The sequence below is a fragment of the Volvox carteri genome, assembly GCF_000143455.1.
Source record: "Volvox carteri f. nagariensis unplaced genomic scaffold VOLCAscaffold_16, whole genome shotgun sequence".
Taxonomy (NCBI): domain Eukaryota; kingdom Viridiplantae; phylum Chlorophyta; class Chlorophyceae; order Chlamydomonadales; family Volvocaceae; genus Volvox; species Volvox carteri.
In genome coordinates, this window is record NW_003307559.1 from 891,628 (window position 1) to 906,055 (window position 14,428).

The window sequence follows — 14,428 nt, forward strand, 5'->3', positions numbered from 1 at the left end:
CTAGAGGGGACCTCTGCCACCGCGTCGCTAGAGGGAACAATTGTCACTGCGTCGCTAGAGGGGACATCTGCCACCCCGCCTTTCCCTCGAACTAATCACTCACCGGTCTGTCTGGGAAATTCATCTCCTCCCCGTCGCCTCCAATCGCGTTCCTCGCCAGTGCCCACTACGAGCAAGTCAAAAGGACAAGGTCGGAAAGTCAGATGGGGGTGGACTGGGCCCGGCTCTGGGTCGGGTGCTCTGTCGTCGCTTCGTTGCGATAATTAATTCCGCATGGATGACTTGTCGCTCTTCCTGGTTTGTCCGACTGGTCCGTCGGTCGCTGCTTATTAAATGGGTCGGACGACCAGGTATGCTTGCTTGCTTTTCTCTTCAGCAGTTGCCCCGGCTGGCACTAATTGAGATAACAGGAACGCTATTATTCGCTTAACTCCCGACGAAGGCGGGAAACGCCCTCAGTCGCGCCTTCTCTCGGCCGGTCTACCCGCCGACACCACTCTTGTGGCCCAGTGCCGCTGACACGGGCAAAGCTTGGCAAATAAGGGACAGGATTTTATACCTCATTCTCCATATCTGGGTACGCTTCGTTGTTTCTTGTCCACTGCGGGTCAGTGTAGTTTGGCTGGCTCTTGGTTGTCTCTACTCGCTACCTTAGCGAAGAGACGTTAAATGGTATTGAGAGAGAGAGACTGATTTGCGCGGATGCTCGGTATGTTGGAGTTCACTTGCTGTCGTACCACCGTTGTTGCGAGCATTTAAGTCTCTGTAATTTCGCCACTTGCCATCCAGCAGCACAGCGCTCATCAACCGCATCAACTCACCGCAATCCCGAGAGCGCGGTCATCATCAGCAGTTTGTTTCAGGTACATATCGGTGATATCGGTGAACAATTATACCAAGGTGTAAATACCTTAGAAGTATTAAAATACCATTGGGAAATTTTAATTTGGTTGCGCTCACGCGCACCGATGTCCCGCCCCCATGACACCGCCTCTGCTGTGATGTCTCGACCTAAAGCCGACCACCGCCGTCGGCCACCCGACTACGGCTAGCCGATTATACTTCCGAACCAGCGTGCCTTTTATCTTGTAATTTCTCCCCGTGTGCCCGCCACTTACAAATGCCACATTTATTGTTACCCTTTTACCTATATCATCTGTATGTGCATGTTAGCGTGTCTGCCACAATACACATTACTGCTGCGGGGTTGTGCCGCTCCTACTACAGCAGACGGCTCCCGTTGGATGCTCCAACCAACGGCGCTTCGAATATCGTGATGTATGTACGGGAAAGAAGCTGCCTGGTTCCGCGTCCGCCTCCTTATCTGACAAAATAGGCAACCCCGGGGCTACCCAACTTCTGCCTGACCGGCCGTTAGACTGAAAAATCTTAAATCCACACGGCCTTCTTAGCTACCCCGTTCCTTTTGCATTAGAACATCGCAACGTTTTAAAAGCGCGCAACAATGCAATACGTGCGTACTACAACAGTTCCGGTTGTCGTACTTGGCGACGAGTCTGTGTGAAAGCCCTAATTAGGCTATTTATTACGTTTTTGTTTTTATCAGTTCCACGTCAGTTTAGTCCAGGATGCGCAGGGCCTCATGCACCAAGTGTTTTGCATCGGCCGCGACGGATCGAATTCCGCCGTCACTACTGCCACCTTTGCCGCGTTTGCTGCTGCCGCTGCCGGCGGCGGCCTCCGGCGGCTGTTCCGCCCGGACGCCACCACCTGCGACGGCGGCCGCCGTCGCCTCGTCATGTGGTCCCGCCGGCTCCTCCGCCACAGCCTCCGCCTCCGCCGGCATAACCCTCCCGCCATCCTCCATGAACTCGCCGCCGTCGCCTCCGTCACCGCCATCGCCGGCGGACCTCGGCTCGCCCTCCCCCACTCCCATCACCTGTACAGTCGCCGCCGCATTGCACAATTGTCGTACTCCATTTGCCAGCACGTACGTAGCACGCTTGCCCCGGTATATTTCCCCTAATGGTACAGCAAATGTCGTACCTACGTGTTCCCATGCAACCATATCTCCCTGCTACTTTAGCTACTACTACGCATTCACACCAGCCCACCAAGCCCACCACATCCCCCCGGGGGGGAACCTTACGCCCCACGGCTACATCACACACTGCATACACCGCAAGCACGCGCGACTATCCGCGCGTCAAGCAGCCATACCATGCATACATGCGTACAGACATCTGTACAGACATGGATACAGACAGAACTACATACATACATACATAGATACATATAGGCAGGTGGCTGGCAGAAGTTAAGGCCTGACTTCTGCTCCCGTAGGTTGCGGGTTCAAATCCGCCTGCCGACCTCTCGGTGTGTGAATTTGGAGGTGGGCCCCCATCTTGTGGACGGTGTAGGACGTGATAATATCAACTTGCGCGCTGACCAGGAACTAAGTTGAGGCGCCGTTGATCCGCTAGATTTGGTTGGATGCTGGTGGTGAGTTGCCGAACCCAACGAATACATTCCGAAGTCGGATGGGGTGAATGGATTAGGGTGCCTATCTCGCAGGGGAGCGCAGGGAACTGCCTCCTAGGGAAAGGGGGCCGCTGGTGAAGGTATACCACCCTGTAACAACATACGAACATACATACAGACTGACAGCGACCTACCTTGCAGGCCGCGTCGATGGCGGCTCCGGCCACCTGAAGGGCGGCCGCCTCCAGAGCGTGCGCAGCGGCGTGGCCGGCGTACGACAGGCGCTGCTGCGCCGCTGCCGCAGCAGCGCTGGCGGCGGCGGCGGCAGCGCCAGGGAGCGCTAGGACCTGTTGCACCAGGGCGGAAAGAGGGATGTAGTGCTTCTCTTCATGCTGTTTGGGGGCAATAGGGCCGAGCGCGGAGTTCGGCTGCGCCGCACGGCGAGGATGGCCTTTACAAGGACAGCTCCTCCCTTCTCCATTGTACGGAAAGAGCATAATTGCCTCGCATTTCTTTCCGTGTACGGCCCAGCCCGTGTACATGTCAGTACATGTCGTACACGCAGCATGTCAGGTTATTGAATGCGCACGTGCACGCGATACAAAACACAACGCAACGCAAACGTTTCTGCAGCACCAACGACCAACGACCAACGACCGCCAACAAACAGCACCACACGGACCTGCTCCAAGCCCCAGCCGCTGCCGCCGCCGCCGCCGCCGCTGCCACCGCCGCCCCCGCCGCCGCCGCTGCCGCGGTCTGATCTCAGCGACGCACCAGGCGTTGCCGCCGACGGTGAGCTTGGTTCGGAGCTTGGCGCTGGCGCTGCCGTCAACTCTGATGGTGGCGATGATGCTGTTGGCGACTGCCACGCCCCCGGGCTCTTCGTCGGAGGCGAGCTGCCCGGTAGGGCGCCCTCCCTGCCAGCGGTTGGAGCTACGGACGCAGCTGTGGCAGTAGTAGGTGCTGCCGGTGTAGCAGCAGCAGCAGCAGCAGCAGTAGTAGCGATAGCAGTGGCAGCATCACCAAGGGAGGAGCGGGGAAGAAGTACGCCCTCCGCCTCCTCCGCCCCCTCCTCAGGCCGCAGCGGTCGCTGTACCACCAAATTGTTGACACCACCACCACCGCCACCGCCAGAACCGCCACCACCATCCGGTGCCACAACCGCGCGTGTGTGTATTTATGGAGGTGTGTGGTGGTTGGGGTTGCGGGTTGGGAGAGGTCAGATTGGTGCGGGGGAAGAGGGGGACGAGGGTGGTGGGAAGGCGGGGCGCTTGTTTAGTTGCGCGAGTGCGAGATGAGGGGGTTAGGCGGGGGGAGGACGGGAGTTCATTATGAGGGTTTTCTTTTCCGCATAACGTAAATATTACTGATACACACTGTACGGCGTGGCACGAGCTTCCGGGGAGCTCTACGACACTGTACGACGACGGTGGGCGGGCACAGCTGTCTCGAGGGAGATCACGGAACGTTTCATGATGTCGGCGACGTTTCGTTGAAGTTGAATATCGTTTGGATTGGAGCTCCTCCTCCGCCGGAGGTGAGGGGTGACGAGCACGAAGGAGACGATGTCCCCTGCGAACACATGTACTCCGCGTACTATCTGCCGGACTATCTGCCGTACTACCTGCCATACTATCTGCCGTATTATCTGTCGTACCTGGCTCATCCAGTAAGGTTGGGCCCCCCATTACGTGAGCGCGACACGCCTCAGCCTCAGTTCCCCCCCCTTCCCCCCAACCTCACCTCCACATCCTCCAGCGCGGGGTGGCGGTGGGTCACATCGAAATCAGGCTCAACGGCAGCTCCGTTGACGTCAGCTGCTGCTGCTGCTGCTGCTGCTGCTGCAGGGTCGCCGCCACCGCCGCCGCTATTTCCCGTTGCTGACGTCAGCGCCGCCGCCGCGGGCCCAAGGACCCTTCCGAAGACTACGCCCGCCAGGTGCCGTACTGCATCCGCAGCGCCGCCGCCGCCACTGCCGCCGCCAGACGGTTGACGTCGTCGGTGCTCCTCCTCCTCCTCCTGTCCGTCGTGCTCCCTACGAACCGACGAAGGTACGGCAGTCGCAGGGTCGTCGCCGGCCCCGTCGCCACTGACCGCGGCTGCGTAGGCCCGCTGGTCGTCCTCCAGGGCCTTACGCGCCTGCCGTACGACCTCCTCTGGACGTCTCGAAAAGGACGCGGGAAAGAGGCAGATCAGATTGGGTGGGGGGAGGAAGACGGCCCACAGACTGGGGGTGGAGCTGCTGCTATCAGAGATTAGACGGATAACTCAGGAAGAGACAGATACTGACAAAAAGAAATTGTAAGAAGTCTCCAACCAGAGGTGTGGGGGAAAGGAAAAACACGCACGGAACGGACAACAGCCGAGTGAGAAAATGGGGGTGGGGAGGTGGGGGGGCTTGGCGGTGGTAAAAAAACACAATCTCAGATCATGCGCGTGTGTATGTGCGTGTGTGTACATGGCGCGTGTGTACATGACCAGTACATGACGACAGCTAGTACGACAAGCCGTGTAATAGGGCCCACAATGTCGTGTTGTATGTTGTACTGTGTGGCGGTTTTAGCGCTCGTTTGGGGGAGGAGGGAAAAGCGCTCCTTTGCACGTTCGAGCCGTTCGAATTCCCCTCGATTTCGCTCTACTAGGAACTAGGAAACCCTAAAACCCTAAGCTATGTACGAGCACGTGTGCTTTGCTTGCTGTGTGTTTTGGAGCTTGGGAGGCGACATCTGCTCACCCGTAATCTCTGTTATCAATCAGCACCAAATCGAATCGCTGTACGACCGATCATGGCATCGGGCTGTGTCATACCTGACAAAGGGGCCCTATGTGTACTGTCCGGGGCAATGGCGCCATCACCACCGCCACCGCTGGCAGCCGCCGTACAACAACCGGACGACAGTTGCCGTACAATCGCCACTGCATGATCCAGCTGCAAGACCTATACACAACAACGCGGTGACGTCACAGGGAGCGGTGTACGACGAAGTACGACACAGCGAGAAACGTGCGCTGTATGGGTAGTAGCTATCATACGTACATACGACATGCCTCATCCTCGGCCCTCTGATCTCTCTCTCTCTCTTCTTCTCTACCTCTCCTACCTCCTCCTCCGTAGCTAGCTCGGCCATGCCCGGCAGCGTCGCCGCCGCCGCCGCCGCCGCTGCCGCCACCGCTTCCGTACACTCGTGACGAAAGCGCTGCTCGTCGTCCCGGGCAGCCTTAAGAGCTCGATCCAGCACCTCGTCTTTGTACGACAAAGTGACATGGTACGACGTGATGTGAACACGTTGAGTGTTTTGGTTTCGTTAACGAAATCACACCGGCACCGGCACCAAACAAAATCGGTGCGGGGAAAGATGCGGTGCAAGATCGTTCCGGCAGGGAAAATCCAAATCCAAATTCAATATTCACAACCGAGCGAGGAGGGAAAAATATACGATGAATAGTTGTAAATGTTGTAAATGTACGACGAGAAACCCTAGAAATGAGCTAAACCTTAGCAGAAGCGAGTTCAGGCAAGAGGAGGAGGACGGCACCCATGAACGAATAACCTCCGGGGGGGGGGTAACCGATTCCGGTGTTGGGTTCCTCCGTCCCTTCGTGGTGGTTGTGGTGGTTGTGGTGGTTGTGGTGGGACATTAAAGTACGGCCTTCTACTTCCTAAACCTTTGCGCTTTTTCCCTTGCTTCATATTTTTGCTTTTTTTCATGCTTTTTGTATTTTCATGAGAGGTTCAGGAAGAACATCTCTTCCTGAACCACATAAACACACACACACGCACACCTCCTCGTACCCGATAGAGGTGCAGGTCCTCCTCCGCCGGCATCTAGCCTCCCTCCTCCCCCTCCTCCCCCTCCTCCTCCTCCTCCTCCACCCCCGCCGACATCAGCTCCCTCCCAGCTCTCCAAGCCGCTCCCCTGACCACCGGCTGCTGCTGCTGCTGCTGTAGCATTTGAAAGGTGCGCTCCTCTGCTCGTCCTAAGCGTCTCAACCAACTGCTGTACCTGTGTACGACAGATGGTCAAGCGGAGCGGGTGCAAACGTAGCGCTAGTATCAGCAATAATGTGACTGCCGTACAAACTGCTTTTTCATTTACTGTGTATGTCTGTATGTCTGTATGGAGGCCTGAACCTTACTCGAGGGGGGCTTCATGAGTTTCTTGGCGGTTTATGGTGGTTGATGGCGGTTAAGGAACTGTGTGGGGTAGGGTTTGACTCGTGCGTATGATGTGAGGTGCACCATTCCTGCGCCTGATTGCTCTCTCCGCTTCCCCCCGCCCCGCCCCCCCCACCCCACCCCGCCCCGCCCGCACCCAGGGAAGTATTCCAATCACGGAATGCCCGGTTAAACAACGTCGCTCAGGTTGATCAATCTTACAGCTCCCATGGCATGCACGCGTACACACAAATACAGACAGACAGACAGACAGACAGACAGACAGACAGACAGACAGACCGCAGACGTACCTCATCATCGCTGGCATGTTCTTGCATCCCGGGAAGGCTCGCGGGGCCCATCGACACCCCCCGCGGCGCCGCCAGCAGCTGCACCGTCGCCGCCGCCGGCGGCGCCGCATACGCCGCTGCCGCCGGACGCAGCGCCGCTAACTGCTCGTCCGATAGCTCTGAAGTTGGCGGATCCAGAAGCGTCTGTGCCTCGTTCCTGATACTGCCGCCACTGCTACTGCCGCCACCGCCACCGGCCTTCCGCGCTAGCTGAAGCCGTACGTAGTGCTCCTCCGCTAGGCGAAGTTGGTCCGGTATATTGAACGGGTTGCCTGATTCCGTCACAGTTACAGTCGCCGTCACCGACTCCGGCGGCGGCGGCGGCGGTTCCGCCGCCTCCTCAAGTTCGGCCCCCTCCTCGCCTCCCCCTTCACAGTCACCGCCGTCGTCTTCCTCCAGTGTACGGACCAGATCTGATTCGCCCACCTGGCCGACGCTACTGCTGTCCGCGCCGCCAACGCCGCCGCCACCACCGCCGCCGCCGCTGGCGTAACCGTAGCCGTACACACCGGCGCTGTACAGGTCCAGGGAATCCAGGTTGGGTCCCGCCGAGCCAACATCTGAGCCGACGGACCAGGCGGTGGTGCCGTCGCCGCCGCCGCCAGGACCGCTGGAGAGGGCCGTGCTGCAGCCGCCGCCGCCGCAGCCGCCGCTGCGGTTCGCAGAGCGCAGGATGGCGAAATACTCCAGGGACGGGGCTTCCTGTCCTAATTCATCCTCCTCGGGCGCCGCCACAACTTCTTCTTCCCCCGCCTCCCATGTACGACTTGGCGACGCGTAGGCGTGGGGTTTCGCTGCTTCCGCAGCAGCACCGGCCGAGGCGCCTCCGCCAAGATGCCCCGCTGCCGCCGCTGCCCCCTCGTCATCTTGCGCATTCAGCCCAAGCAGCCGCCGCAGCTTCTGCTGCTGCTGCTGCTCTTGTAGCTGTAGCAGTTCATGCTTCCGCAGCGCTTCTTCGTCAAGGGGTACAGGCCCATGAGAAGCGGACGCCGACGTCGCCGCCGCCGCCATGCGGTCACTGACCCATGGGTCAGTGACCCGCGGGTCACTGTGAGCAGCACTTGGCGCTGCCTCGCCACCACCGACTACGATCTTCGCCTCCTTTACGCCCTGCTGCTGCTGCTGCTGCTGCGGCGGCGGCGGCGGCAAATCTAGACCTCCAGCTGGATTAGCTCTCAGACCTTTACGGAGGTGCTCGGCATGGAATAAATCGCAGCTTGTGTTGTCGTTGTTGTTGTCGTTGTTGTTGGTATTGTTATTGGCGGTGGCGATACATTCCGATGGCGGCTGAGGCGCGGCTGGTTCGCGAGCAGTGGTGGTGAGACGTTGGCTGCTGCTGATGCTCTCCGCGGCCGCGTCATAACCTTCAAATTCTCGGAGCAGAGCTGCGCTGACGCCTCGGTTGCCGTCTGAGGGGACTTGTAGCGGCGTTGGTAAAGACTCCAGCTGAGAACCATGTAAGCTGTGCTGCTTGCTAAGGACGCCGTTGCCCATTTTTTCCACACAAGTGTGTGCTTTGCGCTTCACGGGCGCGGATTTTGCAGCACAACAGCGCTGAAACGTCTAAGAAGTTTGCAAAAAATGATCAGGAGCTGCTGTTTTCTCAGAGACAAAGACTGCTTGTGCTGTGTACCATGATTGTTTGAAACAAGGTTGCGCGACGAGCGGTTGATTAAAATGCGTAGATGCCGGTGCAAAAAGCGGTGCCTGGGGCGGTGCCGGACAGTGCCGGCACTGCGCCGGACGACATGGTTCACGGCGGACTGCTGCAGCTCGGCGCGTCTCTCATGGCAGTGTCTTACAGTGCTATTTAATATTGCATGAAAGTGAACCAGCCATGTGCTCTAGACGAGGTGGCCCATGACATCATTCTAATTTGAAATAAGGCAGCGCCCCCCTCAAATAACAGCCTGCAGCCCAGCCTGCATCCTGTGGCAATATCACAGCCGCCGCTTAGCACCCCGTCCCGCCAGCTATCCGACAAACAAGTAACGGCATCCTTTCAAAGAATAAGTAAGGTGTAAGCACATAGCTGCTATAATTTTATCGGAGCACATCAAACATCTGCTAGAGATACATCCAGCGGCGACGTCGACAGCACATCGCTTGGACCGTCCTACGTGCCTCTAGTGCCTTATGGCTGAAATGGCTGCTGAAGGTAAAGACATATATTCCTGATACGATACAAAACCAAAAGGAGCAGCACTTGAAAGTTGTACATAATTTTAGGGACGACGCAACAACTTCCCAGATGCGCCACAGTATAGTGCAGAGGTGTGGCTGGGGAGACAGATTCCTGATATTGGGCGGAGGACACCCTTGAATGAGATTTTTTTGGCGCATGATGTAATCACGCCGCTCCAGCGCTCCATGTACGTGCTCAACGTGCTCTGAAGGAAATCCCGAACAGTCTCAACTGAAGGCCGCGGCACCGCGTTATCGTAGAGAGCACCCAGCAGGCCGGCACAAACGCTGATGTCGCCCGTGCTTACGTTGCAGTTGCTGACGACGGACAGCAGTGTAGCGTTTAGATTGGTGACGAAGATGTTGACGATGCCGTTTGAAAGGAGCTTCTGGATGGTTTCACACGTGCTGTTGGTTAAGGGTGTGGTGGTGGCGTAGTTGGTGACCGTCAGGTTGACACAGAAGGGGCAGTAAGGGGCCTCCGGGAATGGGACCCTAGGGGGTGGAGGAGATGGGACCGGTGGAGGAGGTGGAGCTGGGGGCGGCGGCGGATACTTGGGGGATGGCGGTCGCGGGGGGGACTTCACCGGCGGTGGAGGGCGAGGAGGTCTGGGGGAAGGCGGCGGCGATTTGAGCCTCAAGGGCGGCGACGAGCGCGGAGGTGGAGGTGGCGAGGCAGCGCGCGCCGTTTCTGCCGCAAGACTTATCACTGCAGAGTAGATGTGAGGTGAAGTGCGGACGTCCAGCAAGGTGCATATCAAGCAGAGGGGGAAGAGGTGCGAAGCACAGGCAGAGGCAGCGAGTTAGGGACGGTCAGGGGCACGAAGGCGCGAGAGCGGAAGGCCGACTTCAAAGTTAGCGATTTAGAGATTTAGGAAGTAGTATATGTTAAGTATTTCATTAATGGCAGACGTGATGGCTGGATGGCCAGCGCGATATGAAGCACAAAAGGTGAAGGACAAAGGGAAGCCAGAAGGCAGCAAGAGCGTCGTGCCAAACAAAAGTTATATTTTATCACAAGTAATGTTCCTACCTGTAAGGATTATGGTTGCGATTGCAAATGTTCGCCACCCGTAGCCGGTCGAAGCCATTTTGCAACAGCGATTTGCCTCACTCCGTCGATAACAAAAAGTACCCTTATACATATACCCTAGATATACATTAAAATGTTTCGCTCAAATGTAAATGAGGCCGCTTTCACCTATTGTGAATTCGTACTTTTGCTTTCTTATTAAGTTCACAAGGGTTCATAAGGCCCGACACGCTGCACGTACAGCGGTTAGGTGGGCGGAGGTGTTACGTAAATCTGTACTAGGTGATTTCGCATGGGCTTTTCCTACCTTCCGAATACGTTGCGCGCTGTTCGATCTTCAGGATGGTACAACAAGAAAACTGTTGTACCCTACGAGTAAAAGCGCTTCCGAAACCTCTCATCGCTGATCAGCAAGTTCTGCAGCGGTGATTACCGCCAAATGCGCCACTGTCGCCCCTTACCTCCTTCACTGGTGTCTATCATACTTCCATACACAGGTTTTGTGTGTAATAAGGGGGTGGTGATCTGTAAATGGTTATGCTTATGGTTACCGCTAGGAAAGGGTGGATGGAGGTTTAGGGTCCATGCTGTCCAAACTGTTTGGTTGCACAGTAACAGGGAATAAAGTTGTCAGAGCTGGCAGCAGGGACAATAGAGTGTAGAAATGAATGTTATTACGAGTTTGCCGCCGAGATTTCCGGAGCCCCTGTTTGGCGGCAGTTTGCGGCTTTCCAAGGACTTCGCTTTCATTTTCCCTGTCGCGTGGACTTCTGGCACCTCTATCCTCCTTTGCGTGTCCTCTGATCGCGTCGCCGGGGCTTTGCGGTTTGCTTTGTCTTCCGTCGCCTTTTGCGGGTACGGTGGTTGTTTGGATGACTGTTCTGATTCTGATATCAGGGCAGGTTGAATTCACTCCATCTTTTGGAAACCCTCTTCTGCTGCATTAGTTAGCAGGGGCCAGATTTGGTACATAGAGGTCTGGCCAGCAGATTACGGTTTTGGCATCGGTCGCAGCTGCTGGCCTGCCGGTCGTGATGTACTTACCTGCTGGCCAAAAAAAAACGTAGATCTTTTTTTCATGTGACTCGTTTCAGTTTGCATTTGTATTCCAAAAGTGATGTATGGATTAATAAGTCTGCGCCAATCATACTTCCGCCTCTGCGGGCTGTTGTATATCTGACAAGAAGCTTGTCAGCAGTTTGTGGCTGTTGTTGCTTTTTGTACGATGCATGATGACTCTGTGCTTTCGCAGTCCGTTGTTGCCGGTTTCCATACATATAGTTACGATGGTCATCGCATAATGATGCGCCGTCCATGGAGCCGTCCATGGGGCCCCGCCGGCTTTTACGGCGGACGCCGCCCCTAAGGCATCAATGCGCATCACTTATTTGTAACTGCTTACTGGCATCGTCATGAGCCGTACGTCATGAGTCCCGCTGACTCCTAAGGTATTGGACAGCTCTGCAATCAGTGCGATATGTGTAAAACAGTAACAACGTAAATGCAGTAAAACAGTAACGACTGTAACAAGCACAAGACTACGATGGCCGAATATCGAGCGTTGGTCTTTGCTCCGGCCGGATATCGAAATGGCCGAATATCGAGCGTTGGTCTTTGCGGATCCGCCGTACATGTACTACAACAATTGTAGGTTTATTTCATAGTACCGCAAATCCATCCACATTAAAACGACATCATTATGGCTGTTGCCTCATTGTTGGGGTGTATGCCTGAACAGGCAATGTGACGCCGTCATGAGTGTGAAGGACAATCATTCCGTTTTCCTTTTAGCTCGTGGCCAGGTTTTCTACTCCGACCACAGCCAGCTGCTGCAAGCAAGCGACGCGGAGCAGTAAGGAACAAGATCGGATACGACGACGAGTACAGATCGTACACTATCCCTTTTAACAAGTTGAAAGCAATATTACTGCATCCCCCGAATGCTATTCACATCATCCATGAATATGAAGCATGTGTGAAGAAAAGGCGCGGAAAGACAGCAATATACTATGTGTGTGTGTGTGTGTGTGTGTGTGGTTGTTACAGTGGGCTCCAGACTCCCGAAGAGTAGAGCCATCGGGCCAGCTGGCCGTGCACTGCAGTAGAGACTAATATACCAATAAAGATCATCACCTCAGATAATTAACCGCTCATCGGTAACCGCTCTCGCGAGCACAGCAATTTGCCAGATATAATTCTCAAGAAGGGGTGATGTGCGCCAACTATGTGTGTGAGTTCAGCCACCCCTTATTTTGTAAAATGGTGCCCAATATGCTTTCGGAGCACCCATCTTCCGACGTAAGCAACAGGTCGGGTCACGTCCAACACCGTTGACATCGTTGACAAATGTGGTTTCCCTCTCCTCATAGTGCTGAATAAGAAACGCCACGAGCCCTTCATCCGTTCCTACCCAGAAGCTAACAGGCCAGACTGCAGGTCGCCGTTCCAGTTGGTGACCTTGTACCTCAACCCCACCACACCGCATGCTAAAATTTTTATTGGGATTCAAAGAATTGACCGCTATATATACAATTGATTGAAACATTATTAGCTGACGAACCAGAGCCCTGGCAGTATGCTGCTAGCGACTGGCCGGAAACCTAACATAGCTCACATCCATGGAGGCCGTCGTTTTGTTGGTACCAATAGGCTAGATTGGAGATTTATCCGCGGTAATCGGACGCGTGTAGCGGATTTAACAGTTAAAATAGCCTGAAATAGCGACGTCGTTTATTTTGCATCGTCTTTTGATGACCGTAATCAAGCGCATGTGCTGTTTGTGCGGGAAGCAGTTAACATTCCTTTCCCACAGCAACCACCATCTGGGGCAATCCATATGATTGCATGTGTCTTTGCATGCGCGGAGCCTTGTCTGTTGCGTGTGTCGGGTTTCCTGTCTCGTCCTTGCAGCCCTGCTTGTGGCGCTTGAGCGCGTGTGTGTTTCCTTCACTTGAAACCATCCACGATGAAGCCGGACATTCCCAGTCTGACTTCAACATCAGAGGCATTTCCTGCATCGTACCTGCCTGCTAAGCACTCCCTCTGAGCACTCTGCCTGCCGCTCCCTTCTGCTCGCGCATACACCTTCCACTGCCTTCTTCTTCTTCTTCTTCTTCTTGTACGTGCTTACGACTGTGGATGGCTCGGCCTGGTGCGACTGCCTTAACACCGAGCGAGTCGTATGGAGCTGGTAGGTACTTCGTTGCGAGCGAATTAACTCTGACGTGCTTTGCTTTTCCCCTCTCCCTTAACCGTCATGCAGGTCGTCCTCGAAGAGCAGACACAGCTGGTATGAGCCTCGTGCTCTTTCCTCGTTGTTGAGCGGTCTTTCAGATAAGGAGGGGTTGCTTGAGAATTGTAAAATGGGTTATGGGGTTTTAGGCAGGTTGGGTGCGGTTGTGGGGGTTGGGATGATGCAGGTGCTACTGCTGTGCCGTACACCGTACATCACGGGATATTGTTGGCTTTGGTGTGTCTCTATGCCTTGTCCCGCATGATTGTTTAAATTGTGCCATTAGGACTTAGCTGTTTAGTGACGACAGCAGCAGCAACAGCAGAAACAGCAGCAGAAAAAAAGTTGCAGCGATGACAGCAGCAGCAAAGCGCAGTAAAACAACCCCAGGAAAACCAACCAGCACCGGGTCACTAAACAGCTAAGTCCTAATGGCACAATTGAAACAATCATGCGGGACAAGGCATAGAGACACACCAAAGCCAACAATATCCCGCGATGTACGGTGTACGGCACTTAAGCATAGCACTCTTGGGGGGGTGCGAATGCCAGGTGTGAATGCCACTTTTCACTCTGTCCACTTCACACAGACGTAAGGAGGCGCATACATCGGTATAATTTACGTTGGTTAGCGTCGTTTGTTAATGCCGTTTGTTCGTTAATTCGTCTTAGCTACTCTCCCGTTGTTGACTCACTCCTCTGGATGTGTGTCAGTCAAAACAAGCTCCAGTACGAAGGTGAGGACAACACACACACACATACACACATACACACACACACACAGGCACACAGTCACACAGTCACACAGGCACACGCACACGCACACGCACACGCACACGCACACACACACACACACACACACGCACGCCCACGCCCACGCACACGCACGCGCGCGCGCGCGCACGCGCACGCACACGCACACGCACGCGCGCGCACGCGCACGCACACGCACACGCACGCGCGCGCACGCGCACGCGCACGCACACGCACACGCACGCGCACGCACGCGCACACGCACACGCACACGC

At 55.7% G+C, this 14,428-nt stretch overlaps 4 protein-coding genes across 4 annotated transcripts in view; all 4 read right to left on the reverse strand.

Annotated features, from left to right (window-relative positions):
• The window catches only part of VOLCADRAFT_90298 (uncharacterized protein), a gene marked incomplete at both ends in the record, with an annotated part of 10,068 nt that extends 9,199 nt beyond the window's left edge, over positions 1-869 (reverse strand). Inside the window, 2 exons of the mRNA XM_002949909.1 lie at positions 104-166; positions 822-869. Coding sequence (XP_002949955.1) covers positions 104-166; positions 822-869 — 111 coding nt within the window. The remainder of the gene's footprint in view (positions 1-103; positions 167-821) is intronic.
• A 710-nt stretch (positions 870-1,579) lies between these two features.
• On the reverse strand, positions 1,580-8,445 carry VOLCADRAFT_90299 (uncharacterized protein; the record flags this gene model as incomplete). Its single annotated transcript, XM_002949910.1, has 10 exons — positions 1,580-1,900; positions 2,637-2,751; positions 3,220-3,362; positions 4,189-4,197; positions 4,540-4,609; positions 5,180-5,217; positions 5,547-5,689; positions 6,368-6,449; positions 6,913-7,377; positions 7,522-8,445. 10 exons carry the CDS (start codon positions 8,443-8,445, stop codon positions 1,580-1,582), a joined length of 2,310 nt encoding a protein of 769 aa, XP_002949956.1.
• Positions 8,446-8,737: 292 nt separating this feature from the next.
• On the reverse strand, positions 8,738-10,330 carry VOLCADRAFT_104497 (uncharacterized protein). The gene is made up of 2 exons (XM_002949911.1): positions 10,169-10,330; positions 8,738-9,844 (listed from the first exon to the last, which is right to left on the reverse strand). Exons 1-2 carry the CDS (start codon positions 10,278-10,280, stop codon positions 9,177-9,179), a joined length of 780 nt encoding a protein of 259 aa, XP_002949957.1. The 5' UTR covers positions 10,281-10,330; the 3' UTR covers positions 8,738-9,176.
• Positions 10,331-11,955: 1,625 nt separating this feature from the next.
• VOLCADRAFT_104498 (uncharacterized protein) overlaps positions 11,956-14,428 on the reverse strand; it is a gene marked incomplete at both ends in the record, with an annotated part of 12,575 nt that continues 10,102 nt past the window's right edge. The window contains 2 exons of the mRNA XM_002949912.1: positions 11,956-11,997; positions 13,191-13,414. Of these exons, the coding sequence (XP_002949958.1) occupies positions 11,956-11,997; positions 13,191-13,414 (266 nt within the window). The remainder of the gene's footprint in view (positions 11,998-13,190; positions 13,415-14,428) is intronic.

Excerpts from the sequence above, each read along its gene's own strand:
- VOLCADRAFT_104497 (XM_002949911.1), bottom strand. The coding sequence starts at position 10,280 with ATGTATAAGGGTACTTTTTGTTATCGACGGAGTGAGGCAAATCGCTGT. Across the intron at positions 9,845-10,168 it reads CGCAACCATAATCCTTACAG|TGATAAGTCTTGCGGCAGAA; the intron begins GTAGGAACATTA and ends TCTACTCTGCAG.